General features: G+C 59.5%; 1 protein-coding gene across 2 annotated transcripts; it reads left to right on the forward strand.

Annotated features, from left to right (window-relative positions):
- Positions 1 to 633: 633 nt before the first annotated feature.
- Atg2a (autophagy related 2A) lies at positions 634 to 20,338 on the forward strand. 2 transcript variants are annotated; one of them, XM_026396485.2, is made up of 41 exons: positions 634 to 911; positions 3,197 to 3,359; positions 3,441 to 3,593; positions 3,706 to 3,808; positions 4,215 to 4,350; positions 4,441 to 4,539; positions 4,836 to 4,932; positions 5,008 to 5,172; positions 5,272 to 5,412; positions 5,945 to 6,182; positions 6,272 to 6,419; positions 6,501 to 6,593; positions 6,938 to 7,093; positions 7,199 to 7,442; positions 7,706 to 7,802; positions 7,925 to 8,084; positions 8,749 to 8,891; positions 8,971 to 9,110; positions 9,217 to 9,377; positions 9,733 to 9,883; positions 9,976 to 10,169; positions 10,273 to 10,353; positions 10,608 to 10,714; positions 10,823 to 10,915; positions 12,663 to 12,733; positions 12,952 to 13,028; positions 13,526 to 13,696; positions 13,825 to 13,951; positions 14,035 to 14,222; positions 14,635 to 14,843; positions 15,087 to 15,222; positions 16,592 to 16,795; positions 16,934 to 17,035; positions 17,124 to 17,208; positions 17,315 to 17,447; positions 17,533 to 17,605; positions 17,746 to 17,828; positions 18,080 to 18,201; positions 18,342 to 18,496; positions 19,408 to 19,560; positions 19,645 to 20,338. In XM_026396485.2, the coding sequence occupies exons 1-41, from the start codon at positions 741 to 743 to the stop codon at positions 19,879 to 19,881; spliced, it is 5,760 nt and encodes a 1,919-aa protein (XP_026252270.2). In that variant the 5' UTR covers positions 634 to 740; the 3' UTR covers positions 19,882 to 20,338. The 2 variants fall into 2 exon arrangements, with proteins under 2 accessions (XP_026252270.2, XP_026252271.2); XM_026396486.2 differs by having other exon boundaries at positions 13,526 to 13,690.
- Positions 20,339 to 25,189: the final 4,851 nt, after the last annotated feature.

The raw sequence follows: 25,189 nt of genomic DNA on the forward strand, positions 1-25,189 counted from the left end.
AGAGAGGGCCCCCAGGCCTGACCAGCTGCGGAGAGAAGGGTGGGTCAGCTAATCTTCTGTGGCACATTCCTTGGTGAGGAGTGGAATAAAAGACCTTCCTGGTGGACCCAGCAACCTCCCTAAACCTGTAAATTGATGACAATAATCACTACTTCAGAGAGTTAAGAAGTTTAAATGACATACAGAATGGTAAAGGGTTTCATAAAACGCAAATGTTTATTCACTTGTTTCCACAGAGGCATGCTACAGATACCATGCTGACTTGATTCCTCTGAAAGCCTTCTACGAAGTTTGATGTGATACTGTCCCTTTAAATTCTTCCCAACTACCTAAAGTAGTCGGACGAGTCGGCACATGCGCATTCCTCTGCGGGACCGCCCCCCCCCCGCCCCCCGCAACCTACAACAACAGCCTTCCAGAGTCTGTAGAAGGGAGGTTAAAGGTCCTCCCACACAGTATTTATACGCAAGCGTAAATCATGTTTGAGGGCACTATATCATGCCAAGAACCCAGTCCCTTTTTCGCTCCCGAAAGCTCCTCCTCTTGCGGCCAATCAGCGGGCCTCGCCCTTTCCAATGGCCAATGGCAGTGAGCATGGGGGCGTGGCTGGACAGCTGGGGGCGCGGCCTGGCGCTGAGAGAAGCGGTGGGGCAAGCCGGGGGCTCTAGTGAACAGCGCAGCCGGACAGGGATCACCGGCTGGCGGCAAGCGGAGGCGGCCGGGGCCAGGCGGTCTCCGAGATGTCACGATGGCTGTGGCCATGGTCGAACTGTGTGAAAGAGCGGGTCTGCCGCTACTTGCTGCACCATTACTTGGGGCACTTCTTTCAGGAACACCTCAGCCTGGACCAGCTCAGCCTGGATCTGTACAAGGGCAGCGTTGCTCTGCGGGATATCCACCTGGAGACCTGGGTGAGAAGCCAGGCCCGAGCTCGGGCAGGCGCGGAGGGCGGGAGCGCAGCGACCTGAGGCTGCCAAAGGATCAATTCCAGCCGAAAGAGCAGGCACCGGCGTGAGAGGCCAGGGGAGCAGGGCCCTCTCCAGGAGTCGGAGGCACCCCGCTGGTGGCTTCAGTTCCTTGCCAGAGCAACAAGCTGGAAGGGAAGGAGTCCGGGTCTCCACTTCACCGGAGGAGAAACAGGCTAGGAGAGGGGATGTCGCTTGTCTGGAGAATGACAGCATGGTCACATTGAGTTTGGGGGCAGAGTTGAGGGTGATACCTAGGTGCTAGAGTGGGTGAAGAGAAAGCCCAGGAACGGGGACTCCCATGTAGTGGGGCCAGGGCAGCGACAGATTTGGGCTGAAGCAGCTGGTAGGAAAGGCTGTCGTGGTCCACAGCCCTGTGGGGGCACTTGTGGAAAGTGCGCCGCGACCTCCTGACCCCAGGATCCTGGGCCGGTGGGTGGGGTTCGCCTCCGGATGTGGATGTCAACAACGGCGTCAGCACCCGTGTTGATCAACACCTCGTGTGACTCTGCCGCTGTCTACTTCCTGCTTTAGGGAGAGTAGGAGGGACCAAGCCTGGGTTTAGGGAGGGACTTGGGACCCATCATCTCTACCTGGAGGGCAGCCCTCTAGGAAGGATGTGAAGGTCTGGCCTTGGGCAACGAGGAAGTTAAGAGATGCTGAGGAAGCCAGAGTGAGCCTGGGTCTTGTCCAAGGCTTGAGGCTGGGGGGTGGTGGGTGAGGGGCCCCTGACTCACAGCTCAGCTGACCTGGGGAGTAGCCCAGGAGCCACCAATTAGAGGCACCAGTTTAAGGCTGGTACTGGGTCAGCCCTTAAGGTCCAGAGCAGCAGGTTAGGCGTGGGGGCAGGGCCTTCTCATTTTTTGGCTGGCCCCAGGGATCTGTAGTTCTGGGAAGGAAGAGCTAAGGCTTAGAGGTGGCCAGAACTTGGGTGCAAATAGGGGAGTGGGAGCTGAGCCCTGAGTTGGAGGCACTTCCCAGCAGCCCGTGGTCTGTGAATTCCAGTGTAGGTCTCCTCGGACCTCTGAACTTGGCCTCTTAGATTGGCCTGTAAGCTGGCCCAGACCTCTGAACTTCCCTTTCTCTTTTCAACAACAGAAAACACCCCTATTCCTTTGTGCCCTGCCCTCTTGTTGGGGACCCATGGGACTCCTAGCTAGCCTGCTTTCCTCCTGACCTGGGGAAAATGCAGGCACTATATTGCTAACCAGCCGTCCTCCCAGGTCCTCAGCCTGCAGCTCACCTTAAAGGCCCCCAAGAGACTGCCTGTCTGGGAGAGAGGCCCAGGTCCCACCCTCAGTCCTCACAGTACAAGGGGTGACAAGTAGTCCCTTCTTTCCAGACCTAAATTTCCCCATCCATTGGCCTCTGGGTAGGAAATTTGGACTCTGTGGCTCTATTGGTACCTGTTCATTCACGGGTCAGGCAGATGCTTACTGAAGCCCTCTCTGGTATTAGCACCCAGAGCACCTGGGGTCGCAGGGAGAAGGCAAGTGTGCTGCTGCCCTTGAGGAGCTCCCAGGCTGGTGAGGGTGCAAAGCCAGCACAGATGTCTTCACTAGGGGTTTACCCTCGTGCCTCAGAGCTACACCATGTGTCTGGGGTTCAGAGGCTCCTTCCCACCTCAGGTCAGCCCTCTCCTGGACATTCTTCCCTTGAACTCTGTTTGCCCAGGGTGAATGGGGGGTGCTGCTGTTCTCTCTGCCAGGCCTGTGTGTGTGTTATCCCCATGTCTAGAACATATACCCATGGAGCCTTGGCATGTGCACATAGAAGTTGCTCAATAAACTTTTTTGGTACTGGAGATTGAACTCAGGGGCACTCAACCACTGAGCCATCACTAGCCCTATTTTGCATTTTATTTAGAGACAGGGTCTCACTGAGTTGCTTAGCGCCTCACTTTTGCTGAGGCTGGCTTTGAACTTACAATCCTCCTGTCTCAGCCTCCTGAGCCACTGGGATTACAGGCGTGCGCCACTGTGCCTGGCCTCAGTAAACAATTTTAACTTCACATAGAAGGAGACATTTGAGCTGGCTTAAAGGGTTAAGTGGCTTTAGATGATGGAGCAGGCCAGGAGCAGGGAACAGCATGAGCCAAGGTAGGGCCTTGTAGATAGCACATGGAGGGACAGGGAAAGCTGAGTGCTCTGTGTGACAGTAACTGGAAAGGCTGTGGCTGTCAGCTGGATGTGGGGTTTCACTAAACCACTTTGTCCCCTGCTCGTTTCCAGTCTGTGAATGAGGTTCTGGAGTCAATGGAGTCGCCACTAGAGCTGGTGGAAGGCTTTGTGGGCTCCATCGAGGTGGCTGTGCCCTGGGCTGCGCTGCTCACTGATCACTGCACCGTGCGCGTGTCAGGCCTCCAGCTCACCCTGCAGCCCCGCCGGGGACAAGGTGAGGGCAAGGCAAGGCCAGGGCCGGGCAGTCTGGAGCTGACCGAGCGCGTCTGCCCTAAGAACCTTTTCTTTCCCACAGGGCCAGGGGCTGCTGACTCGCAGAGCTGGGCCTCCTGCATGACCACAAGCCTGCAGCTGGCTCAGGAGTGTCTGCGGGAGGGGCTCCCTGAGCCCTCTGAGCCCCCACAGCCTCTGGAGGGACTGGAGATGTTTGCCCAGACCATTGAGACTGGTGAGCAGACCCCTCTGGGCCATAGGACAGGGGGCTCAGGCAGTAACCCTGCTGCCCAGCTGGGAGACTACCATCTTGTCACCCCACCTGATCCAAGACCACCCCCCCCCAGTGCTGCGGAGAATCAAGGTGACCTTCCTGAACACTGTTGTGAGGGTGGAGCACTCACCAGGTGATGGGGAGCACGGTGTGGCTGTGGAGGTCCATGTACAGAGGTAGGGGCCAGCCACATGGGGTGGGCTCGGGGACGGGGGGAGGCTGCTGGATGGTCTTGCCCTGGCCCCCATCCCTGGATCAGGCTCTTGGGAAGTGGCAGGGCAGGGCAGGGTTAGGCTGGGCGGTAGTGAAGTTGTTGGGGTGGGCTGTGTTTGGAGCCTGGAACTGTCGTCCAGGCCTGGAGAAACTGAGCCCCAAAGACAGGTTAGCTGCTGAGGGTCAGAGGACCAAGGCCTGGCCTGAGCCCCCAAGGTGGACATGGTGGTCCAGGATGGCCACCATGGGCATGACGGGCAGCTCTGCACGCTGGGCTCCCCAACCCATGCCCCTAGAACAGAACACTGTGTGGAGAAAGGGCTCCAGGCCTGGGGTGGCCAGGACAAGAGCTGACCCTACACTCCCCAGACTGGAGTACTGTGACGAGGCAGTGCGGGACCCAAGCCAGGCGCCACCGGTAGATGTGCACCAGCCACCAGCCTTCCTGCACAAGCTGCTGCAGCTGGCAGGGGTGCGTCTGCACTTCGAAGAGTTCCCCCCGCAGGTGGGCTGATGATTCTCACACCCTTGAGCCCCCTCACCCTGCTCCCATCCCTCAGACCATCACCAACTTTTCTCAACTCTCTGCCTCCAGGTAGAACCGCCAGAGCCTCCCTTGCAAATCGGCAGCTGCTCAGGGTACATGGAGCTGATGGTGAAGCTGAAGCAGAACGAGGCCTTCCCAGGCCCCAAGGTGGGTCCCAGGCCCGGAGGTTGGAGCAGTGTGTCCCATCCCAGACTCCTCCTTAGCAATGCTGCTCGTGCCCAGGCCAGAGGGACGATGTCAAGCGGGGGAAGTTATTACTTTCTTTGCAACTAGAGAAACTGAGCCCCAGACTCAGTTGTGGCCAGGGTCATCAGCTAGTTGTTAACAGATGTTATCCTCGTCAGCGTGGCATCCTGATTCCCCAGCGTAAGGACAGGTGGGCGGCACATCTCAAGGGGGCGGGTGGTGAGTTTGGACTTCATGGCTGTCCCTTTGGCACCCAGTTGGAGGTGGCAGGACAGCTGGGCTCTCTGCACCTGCTTCTGACCCCACGGCAGCTCCAGCAGCTTCAGGATCTGCTTAGTGCTGTTAGCCTTACAGGTGAGGCCTCTGGGCGGTCCAGGGAGTGGGTGGCAGGGAGTGCCAGCCAGGTTGGATTGAAATGCCCTCCCCTAGACCCTGAAGGCCTGGCTGACAAGCTGAACAAGAGCCGCCCGCTCGGTGCTGAAGACCTGTGGCTGATCGAGCAGGACCTGAACCAGCAGCTGCAGGCGGGTGCTGTGGCCGAGCCTCTCAGCCCAGAGCCCCTCCCCAACCCTCTTGTCAACTTGGACGGCACTGGTGGGTGTAGGGCAGATGCAGGTTGGAGGGGCAATGTATGTGGGTGCAAGAGTCCAGGGGCCCAGCTTCTGTCCCTCACACCTTTCACCTTGTCCCTAGACCTCTTCTTTTCCATGACTGGCCTTACGAGCAGTGTGACCTCAGCAGTCTCTGAGCTCTCCCTCTCTGATGTGGACCTGGGCTCCTCTATGCATAGCAACATGGCTTCCCGCCGACTCTCTGCCCCTACCCCCGCAGCTGGTGAGTTGAGTACCCTGGACAGCCCTCTAGAGGTGAGGAGGGCTGAAAGGGGCCTGGATGCCTCGGATCTCAGATGCATGTAGTAGACCCCAGTGATGCCTGGAGACACCTGCCACTGTGATGTGGCTCCCCAGAGACCTAATTTGGGAAGCTGGTGATGTAATGGATGGGGCCTCAGGATCTAAGTCAGCACTCTTGGTCAAGCATTTAAGCTCTGAGACTGATAAAAGATCTGGATGTTGTTTGGTTGGTGTGAGAGCTTACTGTGGGTCAGGCACTGGGCTGGGTGCCTATCATACCAATGAATCCTTCTAGCACCTTGAGGAGGTTAAACAGCCTGGGCGGAGGGCCTGGTGTACAGAAGGTGTTTATTGTCACCTTTGCCTGACTGAGCCCCCTGCTAGAGCTATATGGTGAGGCAGATTTAGCCTCCCCCCATAGTCCAGCTTGGCCAGCTTTGTGGCTGACTCTCACACTCGCTGGGGTGCCCGTAAGCTCCTAGGAGCCCCTAATGAAATCTCTGTCCCCTCAGGCAAGGCGGCCCCCACACCCATTCCGGACACCATGCGCCCTGATTCACTGCTGAAGATGACCCTGGGGGGTGTGACCCTGACTTTGCTTCAGACTTCTGCCCCATCTTCTGGACCACCTGACCTCGCCACCCATTTTTTTGCTGAGTTTGATGCTGCCAAGGATGGGCCGTTCGGCTCCCGAGAATTCCACCACCTCCGGCCGCGCTTCCAGAAAGCCTGCCCCTGTAGCCACGTCCGGTATAAGCCACAAGCCCGAGGAAGGGGCCTGTAAAGAGACTCCTGGAATCCCCAAGCCCACCCTCTGATGCCTGTCTTCTTCCCTGCAGGCTCACAGGCACAGCTGTGCAGCTGTCCTGGGAGCTGCGGACCGGCAGTAGGGGCCGGCGGACGAGCAGCACGGAAGTACGCTTTGGGCAGCTGGAGGTGCTGGAGTGCTTGTGGCCCAGGGGCACTTCGGAGCCCGAGTACACAGAGGTGAGGGTGGAGGCAGGGCCTGGGGGTTAGGTGGGCTCCCAGGCCTACCTGACCCTCTTCACCGGCCATGTCCCATCCCAGATCCTGAGTTTCCCCAGTAACATGGGCTCCCAGGCCTCAGCTCGGCCCTGTGCCCACCTGCGCCACACACAGACTCTGCGCCGGGTGCCCAAGGTAACCACCTCCCATCCCAGGCTGAGAGGCTCTTTTCCCAGGGTCATGGACCCCGTGCTCCATCCATGCTGTCCCTTAGCCTGGTTGCTAAGAGTCTCAACAGGGCTGCTCTCTGCTGAGCCTCTGAGGTGGGAGGAGCAAATATTGGGTGGCTTTTATTAAATAAACCAGCGAGTCGTCCAACAGGGCAGGGTATTGAAAGTCCCAGTCTCCTTGGGCCCCTACCAAGCTCTTCCACCATGAGGAAGGACTCAGGTTTTATTTTTGTTTGAGGAAGCCCCTTCCTGTCCTGCTCTCACCTGCCCTGCAGCCCTCACCAGTCCAAAACTCTTGCCCCCACACAGAGCCGGCCCCGGCGCTCCATTGCCCGCCATTGCCACTCAGAACTGGCCCTGGACCTAGCCGATTTTCAAGCAGATGTGGAGCTGGGGGCCCTGGATCGCCTGGCTGCCCTGTTGCACATGGCCACCACACCCCCTGAGCCTCCTGCTGGCCTTCTGGTGAGACATCCCAATGAACTGGGATGGGGAACAGAGCTCTGATCCTCTGGCCTTTGACCATAGTATCAAGGGCCCTGGCATCTCTGACGCCTGACCCTTCCGCAGGCAGAGCCTCCACCAGCCACTGAGCAGCAGACAGTATTTCGGCTTTCAGCACCCCGGGCCACACTGAGGCTGCGATTTCCCATCGCTGACCTGAGGCCCGAGCGGGACCCTTGGGCAGGCCGGGCTGTGCGGGCTGAGCAACTGCGGCTGGAGCTGAGTGATCCTCAGTTCCGGTCCGAGCTTAGCAGTGGGCCTGGCCCCCCAGCCCCCACCCGCCTGGAACTCACCTGCTCTGACCTGCATGGTAAGAGCCCTTGGGAACAACACCCGGGGCAGGGGGCCTGGGCCTTGGGGAGAGGTGGACTTGGGGCAAGTGGGTCACAGAGCAGATCCTGGCACAGGCTCTTACCAGTTTTGGGGAACAGTAGCGTGACTATCCCTGGCCTCCTGGGCAACAGGCAGAGGGGACCCTTTATCCGCAGTCTGTGAGTGTCTGACTGGACCCAGCAATGGGGAAAAATGAGAGAGGTCTCAGAGATGATCCTCACCCCTCTCCATCTCCTCCAGGAATCTATGAAGATGGAGAAAAGCCACCTGTCCCCTGCCTCCGTGTCTCCAAAGCCCTGGACCCCAAGAGTCCTGGACACAAGTACTTCCTCCCCCAGTAAGTGGAGTCTCTGGAAGGAGCAGCCGGAGGGGAGGGTCCTGCCACTGGAGTGCAGGAGGCCAGCCGAGGCCCGGGTCCCAGGGGCCCTACAGGCCAGTGACAGGCCTTTGCCCTGGTAGGATAGTGTTGACCCTGGACCCCCAGTCCGGCAGCACACAGTGGGAGACGGCCCCAGAGAAGGGAGAAGACCTGGAGCTGTCCACCGAGAGTCCGTGCGAGCTGCGAGAGCCTGAGCCCTCGCCCTTCTCCTCTAAGAGGACCATGTATGAGACGGAGGAGGTGAGCCTGCCCCGCCCCCTCTTCCCTGCCCCCCCCCCCCTTGCAGCGCTGCCTTGGGAGCCACCTATGTGACTGTGGTTCAGTGACAGGACTCCCTGGGGTGGACATGAGGTGACCCAACACAAGTGGGAGGATTTTGTTTCTTTGATTATTTCAGGCCAATAAGGGACTCTGAAGCACCCACCTGTGCTCAGGGGTCGGGAGGGAAGCTCCCTGGCAAGGGCAGGCCCGGTGGTCGGGAAGATCAGGCCTGCAGCCTGGCTCAGCTGTTGTTGGCAGTTTATACTCGGCCTCAGGTGCTCTTTGAAGTTGCTGAGTGAGGGGCAGCAGAGGGACTGTTCTGTGGGCCACACTGCCTGTATTGGTGGCAGGCCGGGCCTCTCCGTGGCTCTGACCACTTGGAGTGTTGCCTGCAGATGAGTTTTCTCTTTTGGGAAGTAGGCACAAGGAGCTCTGTCTCAAGGGCCCTTGTGAGGGTGAAAGAGTCTGTGCCCTCAGAGCAAGGTTGGCATGCCACTAGTGCTGGTCCCAGGTGGGCATCACCCGTTCACACAGAGAAGGGCTCCTGTGAGTGGATAAGTGAGTGAACGAGTGAGCTGGAGTAGGGACAGGCCCGGCCAGGCGGAGATGACTGTCCTGCTGGGGGTCTCTTCGCCCTGTCCAGATGGTGATCCCTGGAGACCCTGAGGAAATGAGGACGTTCCAGAGCCGGACTCTGGCGCTGTCCCGCTGTGGCCTGGAGGTGCTTCTGCCCAGCGCCCACATCTTCCTGCCCAGCAAGGAGGTCTACGAGAGCATCTACAACAGGTGGCAGCACGGGGCAGGCGGGCTGGGCCGGGGGCCGGACCCTGTCCTCCCTCACCTATCCTCCCCCCTCCCTTCTCAGGATCAACAATGACCTGCTCATGTGGGAGCCCGCGGACCTGCTTCCCACCCCTGACCCTGCCTCTCAACCCCCTGGCTTCCTGGGCTCCTCCGGCTTCTGGCACGACAACTTCAAGATGTGCAAGTCAGCCTTCAAGCTGGGTATGAGGGGTGCTCTCGAGCCGGGCTGACGGGAGGACCCCACGTGTGGGCAGGGCTGGGCAGGCCTGCCAGGTCTCCATCCCACCAGCCGCCTTAATCTTGCCAGACTCTGACTCGGATGATGAGGACACCCACTTCTTCTCGGTGGGGGCCTCAGGTGTCCACCAGGCCCCTGCCCCTGAGCCCCGACGCCGTCACTCCCAGAGTACCTTCTCTACGCTGGTGACGGTGCTGAAGGGTCGGATCACAGCCCTCTGTGAGGCCAAGGTGAGGGCAGCCGTGGCAAGACAAGCCCTTGCTCCAGACCCCCGTGACAGGGGGCAGCACCAACATGGCAGCTCCAGGGCAGGGATATGGAGAGCCAAAGGCCAGGTGGCCACCAGCACCCACCCGCCACCCAGTTCCATTGTGCCTGTCAGCAACTTCCTGACACCCCCTCTGGGTGAAACCATGCTGGGGGGCAGGTGGGAATTTGGTCCCTTAGACGGAGCAAGAGGCAGGGATCATTCTCATATGTCAGAAGAGGCAAGTGCCTGCAGGTAGGCCTCTAGGTGACACTTCTCCCAAGGCCTGGAGCCACCAAACGAAGCAGGTGGCACAGGTGGGTGCTCTGTCTCTGCAGGACGAAGGTGGGAGGCGGCTGGAGGTCGCACATGGGGAGCTGGTGCTGGATGTGGAACGGGGCACCATCTTCAGTGTCTCTCAGTACCGCGGCCAGCCGGGGCTCGGCTACTTCTGCCTCGAGGCTGAAAAGGCCACACTCTACCACCGAGGTGTGAAGGGTGGGGGGCTCTCTGGGAATGGGCCCCTGAGCAGAGTGGGTGGCCAGTGGCCTTGGCATGGGCTCAGTGAGATCCCTCTGCAGCGGCTGTGGACAACTACCTGCTGTCCAGTCACCTGGAACTGCCCAGCTTTACTCCCCCAACCCAGCTGGCCCCAACCATCTACCCCTCAGAGGAAGGGGTGACTGAGCGGGGAGCCTCAGGCCGCAAGGGCCAGGGCCCTCCCATGCTGTCTGCCGCCGTGCGCATCCACCTGGACCCCCACAAGAATGTCAAGGTACAGCTTTTCCTGACTCCACCTTCCCGCCTGGCTGGGCAGCCACCTCCTCAGGGCCTGCTGGGGTTGGGCTCCCCACTGCTCTGACTGCTCCCCCCCTCAGGAGTTCCTGGTGACACTAAGGTTGCACAAAGCCACCCTGCGCCACTACATGGCCCTACCTGAACAGAGCTGGCACTCCCAGGTGAACAGAAGGGGCCTGGGAAGTCGCTTGGCCCAGGACTCTGGACTTTGGATTGGGTGGGCGGGTCAAAGGGGTTGAAGCTGGTGAGGGATACCAGCTGGGCTGGAGCTGACCTTGGCTGGACCTCCTAGCAAGGGGTGTGGTGCACAGCTCAGGGGCAGCAGGTGGGGTGCTGGGTAGTGGCCAGGACAGGGAGGTATTGGAAGAGGGGGCTGTCTCGTGCTCATTATCCCTCCCTGGCCTGGCTTCCAAAGCTGCTGGAGTTCTTAGATGTGCTGGATGACCCCGTGCTGGGCTATCTGCCCCCAACAGTCATCACTGTCCTGCACACACATCTGTTCTCCTGCGCTGTGGACTACAGGTAACCAGGCTGGATGGGCGTGGGTCAGGGCCAGAGCCGGGCTGGGGAAGGAGCCAGGGGCAGGCTTCAGATGTAAGGAGCCTGCCCCAGCCCAAGTGTGTCCTCTAGGCCCCTCTACCTCCCTGTTCGTGTCCTCCTTACTGCTGAGACCTTCACCCTCTCCAGCAACATCGTCATGGACACATCCACCTTCTTGCTCAGGTACGCAGGCTGCCCCACATGCCATCAGTCCCACCCCAGTGGGGCTGTGGCTGCCAACCTGCTCTGTGTCCTCAGGCCCGTCTGGGCCTGTCTGATGTTCAGGTGAAGGTACCTTTTGCAGGAATGTGAGTTGTTTCCATCTTAGAGTGGAGCTGGTTGCCCCAAATCAGATCCTTACAAGGGATACTCTCTGACCTGGTGATCTCTCTTCTAGGGGTTGCCTGAGGATAAGAGGATAAGAGAGGTAGAGTTCAAGTCTCTGTAGTGTAACAGAATGGTTCAAACTAGTGCTGGGGACACTAGTGTGAGGCCCTGGGTTCCATCCTTAGCAAGGCAAAATTTAAAAAATAAAAGTTCAAACTTAAACAATCTAAGTGTCCCCAAATCACCACTGAATAAATAAATATGCCTCACCCCTGAGATACTGTGTAACCATTAATATAAAGTTGAGGAATAATGTTAAAAAATATTTTAAAAATGAGAGTTGGGGGTTTAGCTCAGTGGCAAGGTGCTTGCCTAGCATGTGTAAGGTTTGTTCCTTGGCCCTGCAGGTTGGTGAATACACACACACACACACACACACACACACACACAAACACACATATGACTGCATAGAAAAGACTGGAAAGAAGCATACATAGCCAGGCGCAGTGGTGCACACCTGTAATCCCAGTGGCTCTGGAGGCTGAGGCGGGAGGATCATGAGTTCAAAGCCAGCCTCAAGAACTTAAGCACCTGGCCTGTTTTATTTTATTTTTCTCTATATATTTATTTGCCAGGGATTGAACCCAAGACCACTTAACCACTCCCACATCCCCAGCCCTTTTTTAAAAAATATTTTTTAGTGTACTTGAACACCATACTTTTATTATTTTTTTAAAAAATTTTTTAATGTTTATTTTTTAGGTATAGATGAACACAACACAATGTCTTTTTTATTTTTTTATGTGGTGCTGAGAATCGAACCCGGGTCCCGCCCATGCTAAGCGAGCGCTCTACCACTGAGCCACAATCCCAGCCCCAACTTTTATTTATTTTTATGTTGTGCTGAGGATTAAATTTAGTGCCTCACGCATGCTAGGCAAGTGCTTTATCACTGAGCCCCAGCCCATATATATAAATATATATATATTTTTTTTAGAGAGAGAGAGAATCTTTTTTACAGATGGACACAACACAATGCCTTTTTTTTTTTTTGTATGTGGTGCTGAGAATCAAACCCGGGTCCCGCCCATGCTAAGCGAGCGCTCTACCACTGAGCCACAGTCCCAGCCCCCTTTTTTATATTTTATTGAAAGACGGGGTCTCACTTAGTTGCTTAGGGCCTTGCTAAGTTTCTGAGGCTGGCTTTGAACTCATGATCCTCCTGCCTCAGCCTCCTGAGCTGTTGGGATTCCAGGCGTGTGCCACCACACCTGACTAAGGACTTGTTTGCTGTAGAGGGAAAAGGACCCCTCCCTGCCTCCCTGCCCAGGTCTGTGTGAGGCCCACGTGAGGTGGTGGAGCGGGAAGCACCTTGAGAACTCCAAGTGTGGCCCTACACAGCGCCTGCCAGCCGACAGGGTCTGCAGCCCAGGCTCTGCCCATTGTACAGACAGGAGCACCAAAGCTGGAGGGCTCCTCACACAGCAGCTTCTTGTGGGCTTGAGTCCCTCTGCCTGTTGCCAGGAGCCCCACGCTTTGCCCGTCTGCCATGAAGCTGCCGCTGCAGTGGCTCCTGGCCCTTCTCAGCCCTGTTCCCCACCAGGTTCATCCTTGACGACTCCGCCTTGTACCTGTCCGATAAGTGTGAGGTGGAGACCCTGGATCTGCGGCGAGGTGGGCAGGGCCTGGACTTGGCTCCCTTCCCTCTGAGAGACCACAGCCCCCGCCATACCCAGAGCAGTGAGGTGTCCTCACCCCACTGCTGCCCGGGTTTTCAGTGCACCTGCGCACACACAGGGGCCACAACCAGGTGCACCTGATCCTCCCCCTGGTGGTGGGCAGGGACTGGCTGGAGGGAGACCATAGGAACCTGTCTTCCCCTCCTACCTCAGATTATGTCTGTGTCCTGGACGTGGACCTCTTGGAACTGGTGATCAAAACGTGGAAGGGGAGCACTGAGGGCAAACTGGTGAGTGTAGCCTTCACTGGGGCCTGAGGAGGTCTGAGGGGGTCGCATGGCCTGCCCTGCCCTGATGGCTATATTAGCACCTGCTGGGGAGGTTCAGGCCCCTGGTTGCCCCACACTGTTTGCTGAGTGGACAGGGTTTCAGCCCATCACCCAAGGGCATCTGTGAGGAGGGCCCAAAGGGGTCCTGGGACACTGACAGCCCTACAGGGCCCCAGTTTCCTCCTCTGTTCAGTGAGAAACAGGCCCCTTTGCTGGACTGAGGTAGGGGCAGAGGGCGTGAGGTGATGGGTGGTTGCGCTCCTGCTCCCAGGGTGGCCTCAGCCAGGGCCACGTCACTCTCTGAGTTGCACATGTGCTCAATGAGTGTTGCACAGGCTGCCACCTGAGGGAAGGCGGCCAGCGCTCCCTGTGGCAGGGGCAGACCTGTGGGCCCTCCCAGGATGGGCCCCAGGTGGGCAGTGGGGCCTGCACTGATGCCACCGCCCATCTGCCCACAGAGCCAGCCACTGTTCGAGCTGCGCTGCTCCAACAATGTGGTTCACGTGCACAGCTGCGCTGACTCCTGCGCCATGCTGGCCAATCTGCTGCAGTACGTAATGAGCGCAGGCGACCTGCACCCCCCACCCCGGCCCCCCAGCCCCACGGAGATCGCCGGCCAGAAGGTACAGGTGAGGCCTGGCCACACAGGCTACCAGGGCTTGGCCAGGCCCCTCCCCTGCATGGCCCTCAGGGTGGGGGGTTGGGGATCCCTGGGGACTCCCTCCTGTCACTCATCACTCCTCCCTGCCCGAGCCAGCTCTCCGAGAGCCCTGCCTCCCTGCCCTCGTGCCCACCAGTGGAGACGGCTCTCATCAACCAGCGGGACCTGGCTGATGCCCTTCTGGACACAGAGCGCAGCCTGCGGGAGCTGGCCCAGTCTGCAGGTGGGCTGGGGACACTTTGGGACAGCAAACACAATTAGGCACCCACAGTGGCATCTCTCTAAACTGGATTCTGTCTCCCGTAGGTGGGCCCCTCCCTCAGGCCTCGCCCGTCTCAGTCTACCTGTTCCCAGGTGAGCGGAGTGGAGGCTCCACTGGCAGCTTAGGGTCCCACTCTGAGGCGAAGGAAGAGGAGAAGGAAGAGGAGGGGGATGGAGACACCCTGGACAGCGACGAGTTCTGCATCCTCGACGCTCCTGGCCTGGGCATCCCGGTGTGTGCGGTGGGGGCTGCCTTGGTGCCACCCTTCAGGCTCAGCCCTTCTGGAGCCCCCTCAGTGAGAGAGCAGGCAGGGACAGCCTGGGCGCTGGGCTTGGAGGGGACACGTGGGTTTCCAGAGGAAAGGAGGCCTGGCATCCTGAGCAGAGGGACAGACAGTGGGAGATGGAGGAAGAGGAGGGGCGGTTAGCAGAGCAGGGGACCATGTGGCTGCCAGGCCAGTAGGAAGAGCCAGGGAGATGTGGACTCTTGACGCTTCCTGGTCAGATTACTGAGACACAAACTCTGGGGATGGTAGCCCAAGAGGGCCATCTTTTGTCAAAAACAGGTAGAAGAGGAGAGGGAGATGTAAGGACTGGGGAGAGACTGCCTCTGTGCTCATGCATCTTTGCTTGACTTCCTGGCAGCCCCGAGACGGGGAGCCCGTGGTGACGCAGCTGCATCCAGGTCCCATTGTGGTGCAGGATGGACATTTCTCCCGGCCGCTGGGGAGCACAGACCTGCTTCGGGCACCTGCCCACTTCCCAGTGCCCAGCAGTCGTGTGGTGCTACGCGAGGTCTCCCTGGTCTGGCACCTCTATGGGGGCCGAGACTTTGGCCCCCACCCTGGCCACAGGTGAGGAGAAGGGTACAGGTGGCAACCAGTGGAGATCAGGGCCCAGGCCCAGCCCCGCTCTGACTTGGCAGCTAGTGACCTTGACCTCATGCAACCCTCACTGGCCTGAGTCCCCTTCCTTGTCCCAGCCGCCTCTTAGGACTCAGAAGGGAGAAGGTCTCTTGCCCCAGGAGGGAAGGCCTCACGGGGCAGGGGGCAGGGCAGGAACTCCTTTGTCACCTTGTCCCTCATCCTGCTCCCCAGAGCAAGAGTTGGACTCACAGGCCCCAGGGGCTCCCCTTCCCGCTGCTCTGGTCCCAACCGGCCCCAGAACTCCTGGCGAACGCAGGGAGGCAGTGGGCGGCAGCACCAGGTCCTCATGGAGATCCAGCTGAGCAAGGTGAGTGTGGCCGAGGGGTGCACAGCATTGTCAGAGCACGTCTGGGCTGAGGTTCTAGCAGACAAAATGCCTGCCTTCTCAGTGGAGCAGCCAAGCAAGATGGCCCTAGTGTGGCCAAAAAAAAAAAAAGCCAAAGGCAGGAGGAACAGGTGGAAGAGCCCTGTTTTCAAGAAACAGAGACCTTCGAACAAAGGCAGACAGGAGCCGGCGGAGTGATGTGAGCGCTGCCAGCTGGGAGCATTGCTGGGTCTTCCAGGAGCCACCAGGCCCCAGCAGGGCCAAAGCCAAGTGAGGGAGGAGAGTGAGAGGAGGTGAGGCCAGAGATGGCAGGGACCTCATAGAGCTCGGAGAGCACAGAAAGGTTTTGGTCTTCCGGAGTGAGGTCCCTTGAGGCCTGGAGAGGCTGCCTCAGTTCAAGACAGTGGGACGGTGAGGATGGGCAGACTCTGGAGGGACCAGATGGCAGGAAGAAACACTGGTTTGGTCTACGTTGTATATGAGGCACAGAATGTTCCAGAGGGTTTCTGTCCTGAGAAGTTGTGCAGGGGAGGCCCCACCTTCTGAGCGGAGGCAGACAGCACCCAGGCTGTTGGGAGCAGTGGGTTCACCAAGGGCTCAGGGACCAGAGGCCTGAGACCTAGCGGGAGCCAGCAGCCCTCTAGGATTAGCAGGAAGGTTCTCTGCAGTGGGGCACAGAGGCAAGGCCTGAGGATGACACAGGCTGGAGGGGCACAGGGAGCATGGGGACAGCAGGTCTAGAGGGAAGAACAAGGCCAAGGCCATGCTTGTCTAGACTGGGGCACGGCACTCAGGGGACATACAGCACTTCATGGCCTCTTGGGCATGTGGAGAGTGGACAGGGGTGGTCCAGGGCAGGTGGCGAGGGCAGCTGTGGAGGGAGGATGATGGAGAGCGAGTCCAAGATTCAAAGGTGTTCCAGGGAGGTGCTGGGGTCATGGCTCAGCGGTAGAGCACTCGCCTAGCATGTGCGAGGCCCTGGGTTCAACCCTTGGCACCACATAAAAATAAGTAAAAGGTATCATGTTCAACTACAATTAAAAAATAAATATTTTTTTTAAAAAAAAGGTTCCAAGGCGGCCTGGATGAGCACTGAGTGGAGCCAAAGTGTGCCCTACTGGTGGCAGGGTGGGCTGGAGCCACGGGGGGACGGAGGCTGTGGGGACAGGGCAGGTGGATGTGGGGAAGGTATCGGAGTTCAGCGCAGCCAGGTCATTTGCCGCTGGTGAAACTGTCACGTGGAAGCCTCCAGTAGGCAGCTAGATGCAGGCCTGAGGTGGGAACGGGCACAGAGTCACTGAGAGAAGGGGCCTGCGCCAGGCCTTCCCTCCCTCCGGGGTCCACTCCACAGGTGAGCTTCCAGCACGAGGTGTACCCAGAGGAGCCGGCTGTAGGCCCAGACCCTAGCCAGGAGCTGGAAGAGCGGCCACTGTCCCGCCAGGTGCTCATTGTGCAAGAGCTGGAGATCCGCGACCGGCTGGCCACCTCCCAGATTAACAAGTTCCTGCACCTCCACACGAGCGAGCGGCTGCCCCGGCGTACCCACTCCAACATGGTGCGTGCAGGCGCGTGCTGTGGGGGCCCGGGGAGGGCAGCGCCCGGGCGGGCCTGGCAGGGGGACCAGTGCAGGCAAAAGGGGCCTGATGGAGTGGGAAGAGGCCCAGCAAGCACGGAACTCGTTCTCTGCCCGCAGCTCACCATCAAAGCGCTGCACGTGGCCCCCACCACCAATGTGGGTGGACCTGAGTGCTGTCTCCGTGTCTCGCTGATGCCCCTGCGGCTCAACGTGGACCAGGTGAGCAGACCAGGTGAAGGCAGAGCCCAGCATGTCCCCTGCTGTCTCCATAACTCTGAGTCTGATCTCTCCAAACACTTCTGTGCAGGATGCCCTCTTCTTCCTCAAGGACTTCTTCACTAGTCTGGCAGCTGGCATCAACCCCTTGGTCCCAGGAGAGACCTCTGCGGAGGGTGAGAGGCTGGGCCAGGGAGGGGAGAGCCCAGGTATCTGCCTCTGGGCAGCCAGGCACCCGGCCATCCCTGGTCTGCCCCTGGTCTGAGGCCTCTCTCGCCTTAGCTCACCCTGAGACCCGAGGCCGGCCCAGTAGCCCTCAGGAAGGGCAGCCCAAGAGCACAGACACCAGCAGCTCACAAGAGACCTCTGGCAGTGGACACGGTTCCTCTGTTGAGCAGCAGCCAATCTACTTCAGGTAGGGATGTAGCCCAGGTATCCTGGGCCAGGCTGCTGGGGACCGGTCAGTGCCCAAAGGACACTCACCCTGTATCCTCAACCAGGGAGTTCCGCTTCACATCTGAGGTGCCCATCTGGCTGGATTATCATGGCAAGCACGTCACCATGGATCAAGTGGTAAGCAGGGCCATCAGGCAGGGCAGGGTGGGCTGGGCTCTCTGGGGGTCCTAGTTCTGCTCAGCTATGGCCAAGTCTCCCTGGGGACAGGGCTTGCATCAGTCTCTGTGCCCATCGCAGAACTGGACCCCCTTCCCTAGGGCACTTTCGCTGGCCTCCTCATCGGCCTGGCCCAGCTCAATTGCTCCGAGCTGAAGCTAAAGCGACTCTGCTGCCGGCACGGGTGAGCCCCCAGCCCCCAGCGCCCTGCCCGCCAGGTCCCCGACCTTCCCTTTGCTGTGCTTCTCGCTGGTTGTGTAGCCTTGTCCAAAACCCTCCGGCGGCCTGTCTCTCCTCTGGGTAATGGGCGTAGTCATTGCTCTGCACACGCCCGTGGGACCATGGGAGGTGCCCATGGTACTTGCCAGAGTGATCCTTGGTCCTTCCAGGCCCCTTAACTCTCCTCCACCTCCCCCTTCTCATCTCTCCTCCCAGGCTCCTGGGTGTGGACAAGGTCCTGGGCTATGCTCTCAATGAGTGGCTACAGGACATCCGCAAGAACCAGCTGCCTGGCCTGCTGGGCGGCGTGGGTCCCATGCACTCAGTCGTTCAACTCTGTAAGTGGCTTTGAGGACCCTTGACTGCGTTACGCTTGGACGGCGAGACACCTGCATGGGGGAGGGAGGAAGAGGCCGCCAGGCAGTGGAAATGGAGGCAGGACAGCCTCAGGCATCTCTGACAGCCCCATCTCCCCCAGTCCAAGGGTTCCGGGACCTGCTGTGGCTGCCCATTGAGCAGTACAGGAAGGACGGGCGCCTCATGCGAGGGCTGCAGCGTGGGGCCGCCTCCTTCGGCTCGTCCACGGCCTCTGCTGCCCTGGAACTGAGCAACCGGTTGGTGCAGGCCATCCAGGTGAGCGCAGGCTCTGGCCACGGGGGAAGGAAGCACCAGCAGCCCCCTGTCCCTCCGCGCCTTCAGTCTGCCCACAAAGCTGCTGAGAGGGTCCAGTCAGTTCTGCGGCCTCGTTTTGGAGAAACAGTCCTGGAGAGGAGAGGCCCAATGATGGCCCGCAGCTGCATAGCCCTGAGGCACACGGTGGCTTCCACCCACTGTGTCTTCATGCTCAGGGGTGCCTGAGAAGGAGGGCAGGAGAAGCACTATTTATAGTTTGGCCCTGGTTTGCTCAGGCCATATACTTCGCAGGCCCAAGGGGTCCTCAAGGGCATCAGGGAGCTGGCCTGTGAGGAGGACAGTCCTGCGGCAGCAGCACACAGTGTGTCATCCCTGGGGTGGGGGGTGACCATTGTGGGTGCGGTGAGCCTGCAGGATCATCCAGGAGGGCTGAGGACGAGGTCTCAAAATGGGAACCTGGGGAGACAAGCACAGGGAGCCCCAAGTGTGTTAAGTTGGGTGGGAAAGAGTGATACCGGGGGCCCGTGTGGGGGTAAAGAGAACAGAGGAGCCCAAGGGCAGAGGAAGCTGGGGCTCAGTGATGGTCAGTGGGGTCTCCGGGGCCAGTCCTCCTCCGGTGAGCTCGTTGGTGGCAGCCATGAGAAGCCTACCTGGGTGTGGCAGGTAGTGGGGAAAGGGTTCCGGTTTGGGGAGACATGAGGAGCCCCCAGGGGTCATGTGCTGTTTGAAATTCCCTGACCTGGGCGGCAGGAGCCATGGAAAAGGAGGAGCAGGAAAGTGGCTGGGAACAGGCGCCCAGGGTGCATAGCGGAGGCTGAGTGTGGAGAGGCTGAGGGATGGCAGGGTCCCTGAGCTGGCCTGGGGGCCTAGGTGCCAGTGTGCTGCCTGGCCAACTCTCCTGTGTCCTTCAGGCCACAGCTGAGACAGTGTACGACATCCTGTCCCCGGCGGCGCCCATCTCCCGCTCCCTGCAGGACAAGCGCTCTGCTCGGAGGCTGCGCAAGGGCCAGCAGCCCGCTGACCTCCGGGAAGGCGTGGCCAAGGCCTATGACACCGTTCGAGAGGTGAGTGACGCCCCAGCCCTGCTCCCAGTCACCCCGCACCCACCTCCTCACTCAGACCCTTGCACTGACCTCTGACCTCCACAGGGCATCCTGGACACAGCTCAGACCATCTGTGATGTGGCGTCGCGGGGCCATGAGCAGAAGGGGTTGACGGGCGCCGTGGGAGGGGTGATCCGCCAGCTGCCCCCAACGGTGGTGAGGCCATTCATCCTAGCCACGGAGGCCACGTCCAACCTGCTCGGGGGCATGCGCAACCAGATCCTGCCCGATGCCCACAAGGACCATGCTCTCAAGTGGCGCTCGGAGGAGGCCCAGGACTGAGACCAGGGCTTTCAGGACCTGGTGGGACACTGCCCACCCACCCTCTCCACCTGCCCCAGGGGTGCCACCAGCTCCCAGACCTCCTGAGAGTGGCGACCCATAGCTGGGCCAGTCCTGGGCCTTTCAGGGGATGGCCTCTGAAGGACAGCTGCCCGGCCTGCCTGTTGCCAATCCGCTGTGAGAGTGGGGTTCCCTGCCTTGGGGCCTCGACCCCGTCTGTGCACTTTTCCTCTGGGGAGAAAGGGCCCTGCCCCTCCCCTCCACCTGGGCCACCTGCTGCCTTGTCCCAAGACAGAGGCTTCTGGACCCTCGGACTCCAGCCCCACTCAGCCAAGTGTCTTTCCGTGTCTCGTGGGGAGGTGGGGGACAGACTCTGTATGGTTCTGTATTATTTTTAAGCTCCTTGAGCGCGTGGGTCAGTGTCTGCATGAAGTGGAATAAACTGTGCCCACCGCCAGTCCCTCTCCCAGGTCCTGAGTGCCTGAAGGGCCCCCGCTGGCCCTCCCCTCCGCCTGCCCCTTGGTTTCTGGCCCGATCCCATCCCTGTACCCTGTTCCTCCCTGTCACCAGCAGGGGGTGCCACACCTTCCAGCCATCTTCCCTCACCTGACTTGCCTCTGCTTGGGCTCTACCTGGTCACCCTGCCAGGGAGCTCCTGGCTCCACTTCTTACTGGCAGAGGCTGAATGAAGCTGGGAGGAGCCACCTGGGGCTGGCAGGGAAGTAGGATTGGCCCTTGGATCCCCGAGGTTCAGACCAGAGCAAAGGGCAAGGATGTGAGCCAGTCAGGACGGCACAGGCCCTGATGCGGCCCCCACTCTGAGCCTCGGGTTCCTCCAGGTGGTCCCAGCCTACCAGCAGGGTCTAGACTCACTTGGGGCCATTCTTCAAAGGCTGAGCCCTGGGCCTCCTGGAGGCTGCTCCCACCATCTGTAGCAGAAGACTTTGGGGGTGATGAAACATCAGAAGAGGAAGGGTGCTGGGGTGCAGTGCTGTGGCTGGAAGGGTCACGGAACATCCCATGAGACTGGAAGATGCCCATTGCCCACCATTCCACCCTGTTTCTGTGAACAAGAAAGAGGGAGCCATTCCCCACGCCCCACTCTTCTTCCATTGCAACCCACAGAAGCAGGAAGGCCTATGGAGGGATGGGCCTGGTTAGGAGTCAGGGCTGGAGAGCCCGCGCCTGCAGACCCCTTTGAAGTTAGCAGAGGGCCACCAGCTCCTTCTCTGCCTCTGGGGGAAGATGGGGCAGCAGCTTTGACCAGGTTCTAGCTGCCCGTGGTCACTTGGGGCAGTAGGAAGTAGGCAAAGCAAGAAGGCAAAGAGGTTGAAGCCCAGAGGGAGATGACTGCATGGCTGGGGTCTGAGGCCACCAGGATGGGCAGATGGGGCCTAGCCGATGCTTCCTGGACCCACCCACCTGCCCGGGCACAGTCCAGGCTTTCCTGCCCTTCGAACCTCACTTGTGATCGGTATTGACGGCAGTGGGCTAAACATTAACCGCCACCAGGGCTGGGCCAACGACTCAAAAGGCGCTGAGCCCAGGGTGTCCCCACTTCCTTCTGTGCCTCGAGGGCCAGCCAGGCACCCAGGTAAGAGACCTCCCGACAGTCTCCCTGCAGCACTGTGCCCGCGTGCTTCCGAGCCCAGGTGCCTTTCTACAAAGCCTCTGAGCAGGAGAGAAGGGGACCTGGCTGACCCTGGGCTAGCCTCCTGCTCTGTGCCTGATTCCACCCTGGGCCAGGGGGCTGCAGTGTCAGCTGAGTGGCCTGGCGTCTTGTGGCCAGGCCTCTGGGAGGGTCTGCTGGGTTTGGGGGGATTGTTGGTCACCTGCTCTGGCGTCTTCATTCACAGGCCCCAACTCCCAGGATCCTCCCCACGGGTCCCCGTTCCTGTCTTGACTGCATCTCGAGATGATGCCACATGGAGGGGGTTGCCAGGGCAGCGCCCACCCCAGAGCCCTGCTCTGTTAACATTGGGCAGCCTCCTCTGCCTCTCTGATCCTCTTTTTTTTTTTTTTTTTTTTTTTAACCACTGATAAATGTAAGCCTGGCTCCATCCATTCTGGAAGCTTTCTTTTTTCTCCAAATGCCCACTGGGTCCCAGCAGGACAGGCACCAGTACCCATCACTGAAGCCTCTCGGGCCAGAGCCTGAGGTGGGGATGAAGGAGTACTTCCCAGAAGTCCTGCTCTTGGTGCTCCAGGCCAGCTTAGGGCCCCCAGCAGCAGCTCCTTCCCCTCCCTGAAGTGGGGACTGACTCAGAGTCAAAGGATGGGTCCAGAGCAGAGTGCAGGATAGCCTCACAAGCCCTGGTTTGTACAGGAGGAATCTGAGAGGTCAAGCTACTTGCTCAAGGTCACCCAGCTCCCAGGCCACAGCTGGCTCTCGGGCTCCTGAGGCCCTGAGTGTGGTAGGTGGGCAGCGGCTCACGGCCCTGTTCTTAGAATCGGCAGGCAGATTTGGGTGTCGGCATCTTTGTTATCTTTTCCTTTTTTTCATTTGCAGTGCTGGGCAAGGAACCCAGGGCCTCACGCAGGCTAAGCAAGCTACTCCCACTGAGCTGCACCCAGCCCCGGGCACCTTTGAAGTCTCCTGTCTTCCCTCGTCACCCCCTCCTCGCCTCCTCTCTGTCCCCTCTCCGAGTTTCTTTCCAGTTCTCTGCCCTCCTTCCTGTTCTCTCCTCCTGCCTCCCCTCCCCTCTTCTCTCGTCTCCAGTCGTGTATAGGGCCACCCTCACAGAGGTGGCACTTAGAGGTTCCTGGGGATGGACAGATGTCGGGCTGTCCCTCTGCCTCATGGCTGCAGCAGGGAGGGTGGGCAAAGGGCAGAGGGTGGAGGCCACAGTAGCCAAACCCGAGAGAGGCCCAGCTCTAGTTGGAAAAGAAAGGAGGAAACAAAAGAACTCGGGGACAGAGGGCGTGTGGTGTCGGGGTGGGCAAAGGCTGCCCAGGAGTCGTAAACCAGGGCCACTCCCGGCTTTATGAGGCAGGTCTGGGGTTGATTCTGGACTTCGCCCAGGAAGTATTGGCACCAGCCTGGGCCCCGTGATAAGGAGCCTCAATAAAAAGGCTGTGAACTTGGGGCCCCGGTACCCAGAGGGCTGGTTGGGCGGCCAGGGGTTGTAGGTCCTGCCTGAGGGGACCTGCCAGGCAAGCCGGGCCAGCCTCCAATTGGCCCCTCCCCCCTGTAACAGCAACTCCATGTGGAAGTGTCCACAGGTTCCGCTGGGGCTGCTGTTATCCGGGGTGGGGGCTGGTACTCTCGGAGGAGGAGAGGGAACCACCGGCCAGCAGACTGCAGGGGGCTTCCATGGCAACGCCCCCAGCCCAGGATGGCAAGGGTGGCAGGCTGTCGGGCGGCCACCAAGACCGAGTGCACAGGGCTCTGACCTATGAATTGACAGCCAGTGCTCTCGTCTCCCCTCTGGCTGCCAATTCCATAGGTCACAGGTATGTTCGCCTCAATGCCAGCCGCCAGGACCTGCAGGGGCGGGGCGGGGTGGGGTCTGGGCAGACCTGCTGCCCCAGTTCTTCCCTGAGGCCTCTTCTCTCCATCTGTCTTCCCGCTTTTCTGAGCTGAGCCCACACTGCCTGCCCTGGGGGTCTCTGCTCCGGCCCAGCTCCGCCCTCCACCTGGGACACCATCTCTAGCTTTTTGCCAGGCTCATCTTACTGACCATTTCAATCCCTGCCCCAGCCGTTTTTTCTCTTGATGCTGGGATTGAACTACAGCCCCAGCCAGGAAGACTTCTCAACCCTGGGTGCCCACCTGGACACCCTGAGCCCTGCCCTGCCCTTGAGTGCTGTGCCCACCTAGGCCTTTGGCAGGTCTGTGTTTGTTTCCATCCTCCCGTCGCCTGTGAGCACCTAGAATCCTACTGGCACCCTTGTGAGGTAACCTGTAAGCCTATTGGGGAGGTGCAGTCTTCTGGGGACACGTGCCAGCCAAAGTCCTGGAGCGAGCTGGATCTTCTGTTTCTGACGACCCCATGCAGCCTCTCCTCTGGTCCCAATACCATCCCTTGCCCCATAAGTGGCTTTGATCCCACTGTCCTTGCTGCTCAGAATTCCTGGGACCCCATCTGCCCCTGCTGAGCCTCCCCTCAGACACCCTTCCTCAAAGACCTTCCATGATCCTGCAGGGCCTGCCCTGCCACCCACACCCAGCTTGGTGAGCCTCTCCCTCCTCCCTTATCTCCTTCCAGGCCGAGCTCAGGAGCTCTGTGTAGTTATCTTATCCTTGTGCTGGCCTCAGCCTCCTGGAGAGCAAAGTCCACAATTTACTCATCCTCGCAGGCCTGTTCCCCAGCCACCAGCCTAGTTGGTGTTCAAGACACACTGGTGGAATGACAGAGCGCCGGATTCTGGCCTTCTTGGGATTGTCAGGCCCCAGACCTCAAGTGCTGGCCCAGGAAGGTAGTGGCAGGCAGTCCCTGGGCCCCTCCTCTGTCTGCCTCTACAGAGCTCTCTGGTTCAAAAGGAGACCATGCCTCAACTCAGGAGCAAAACTGGCCCTCTGGTGCCTTGCTCCACTCAGCCGTGGCCTTTTCCTGGTAGGCCCAGGTCTGTGCACATTCTCCCTAGCTTGGGCCTCCCTGCACCTGCCTGCTCTGTCTCTCAAACCTGCTGAGATCTACTCAAGGGTCACTCCCTCCAGGATGCCTGCCTGTGCAGGAATTGGCTTCCCCTCTTACCCAACCCAGGGTCTCCCATGATGCTCTGCAGCTTCTGCTAGCATCCCTTTCATACCCATCACCAGCACCTGGCTATTCCCCCCACCAGCCCCAGGAGTGGTGGTCACTGACTGTTTCCTGTAGTCTGGCCGACTGGCATAGAGGAGGAGCTTAATAAATGCACGCTGAAGAACCAACCACAAGCATGAATGGAGATGCTTGGGGGAAGGGCATCACGCACATGTGGAGTGGTCAGCTCAATGTTGGTAGGTAGGAGGCCCTCAGTAGGTGCCAGTCTTTTTCTTTTTTACCATCATCGCTATCGCCATCACTATCACCATTGTCACTACCACCTCCACACTCCGAGATACGTGCAAATGAATAAAGTTCCAATTGCAGCTGAAGGAGTCAATGGGGAAGGAGTGGTCAGAGTTGGGTGGTCTTAAAGAAAGACTCCTGACAGAAGCGAATAGGAATTTAGCCCTTGCTGCAGTGAAGCCCAGGAACAGGTCACCAGCATAAAGATGCAGAGAGTGAAACGCAGGCACTGATGGTGGGGACAGCTTGCTCTTCTACAAGACTCGTTCCCTGAGGCCACCGCCAGAGGGCGCCCTGGGCACCACAATGGGGAT

Source organism: Urocitellus parryii, chromosome 4 (assembly GCF_045843805.1).
Source record: "Urocitellus parryii isolate mUroPar1 chromosome 4, mUroPar1.hap1, whole genome shotgun sequence".
NCBI classification, from domain to species: domain Eukaryota; kingdom Metazoa; phylum Chordata; class Mammalia; order Rodentia; family Sciuridae; genus Urocitellus; species Urocitellus parryii.

What these genes read in the sequence shown, in the direction of transcription:
- Atg2a (XM_026396485.2), top strand. Translation starts at nt 741, where the DNA reads ATGTCACGATGGCTGTGGCCATGGTCGAACTGTGTGAAAGAGCGGGTC. An exon ending in GGAGCACTGAGGGCAAACTG is followed by an intron (nt 13,029 to 13,525) that starts GTGAGTGTAGCC and finishes ATCTGCCCACAG; the next exon opens with AGCCAGCCACTGTTCGAGCT. An exon ending in ACGTCACCATGGATCAAGTG is followed by an intron (nt 17,606 to 17,745) that starts GTAAGCAGGGCC and finishes CCCCTTCCCTAG; the next exon opens with GGCACTTTCGCTGGCCTCCT.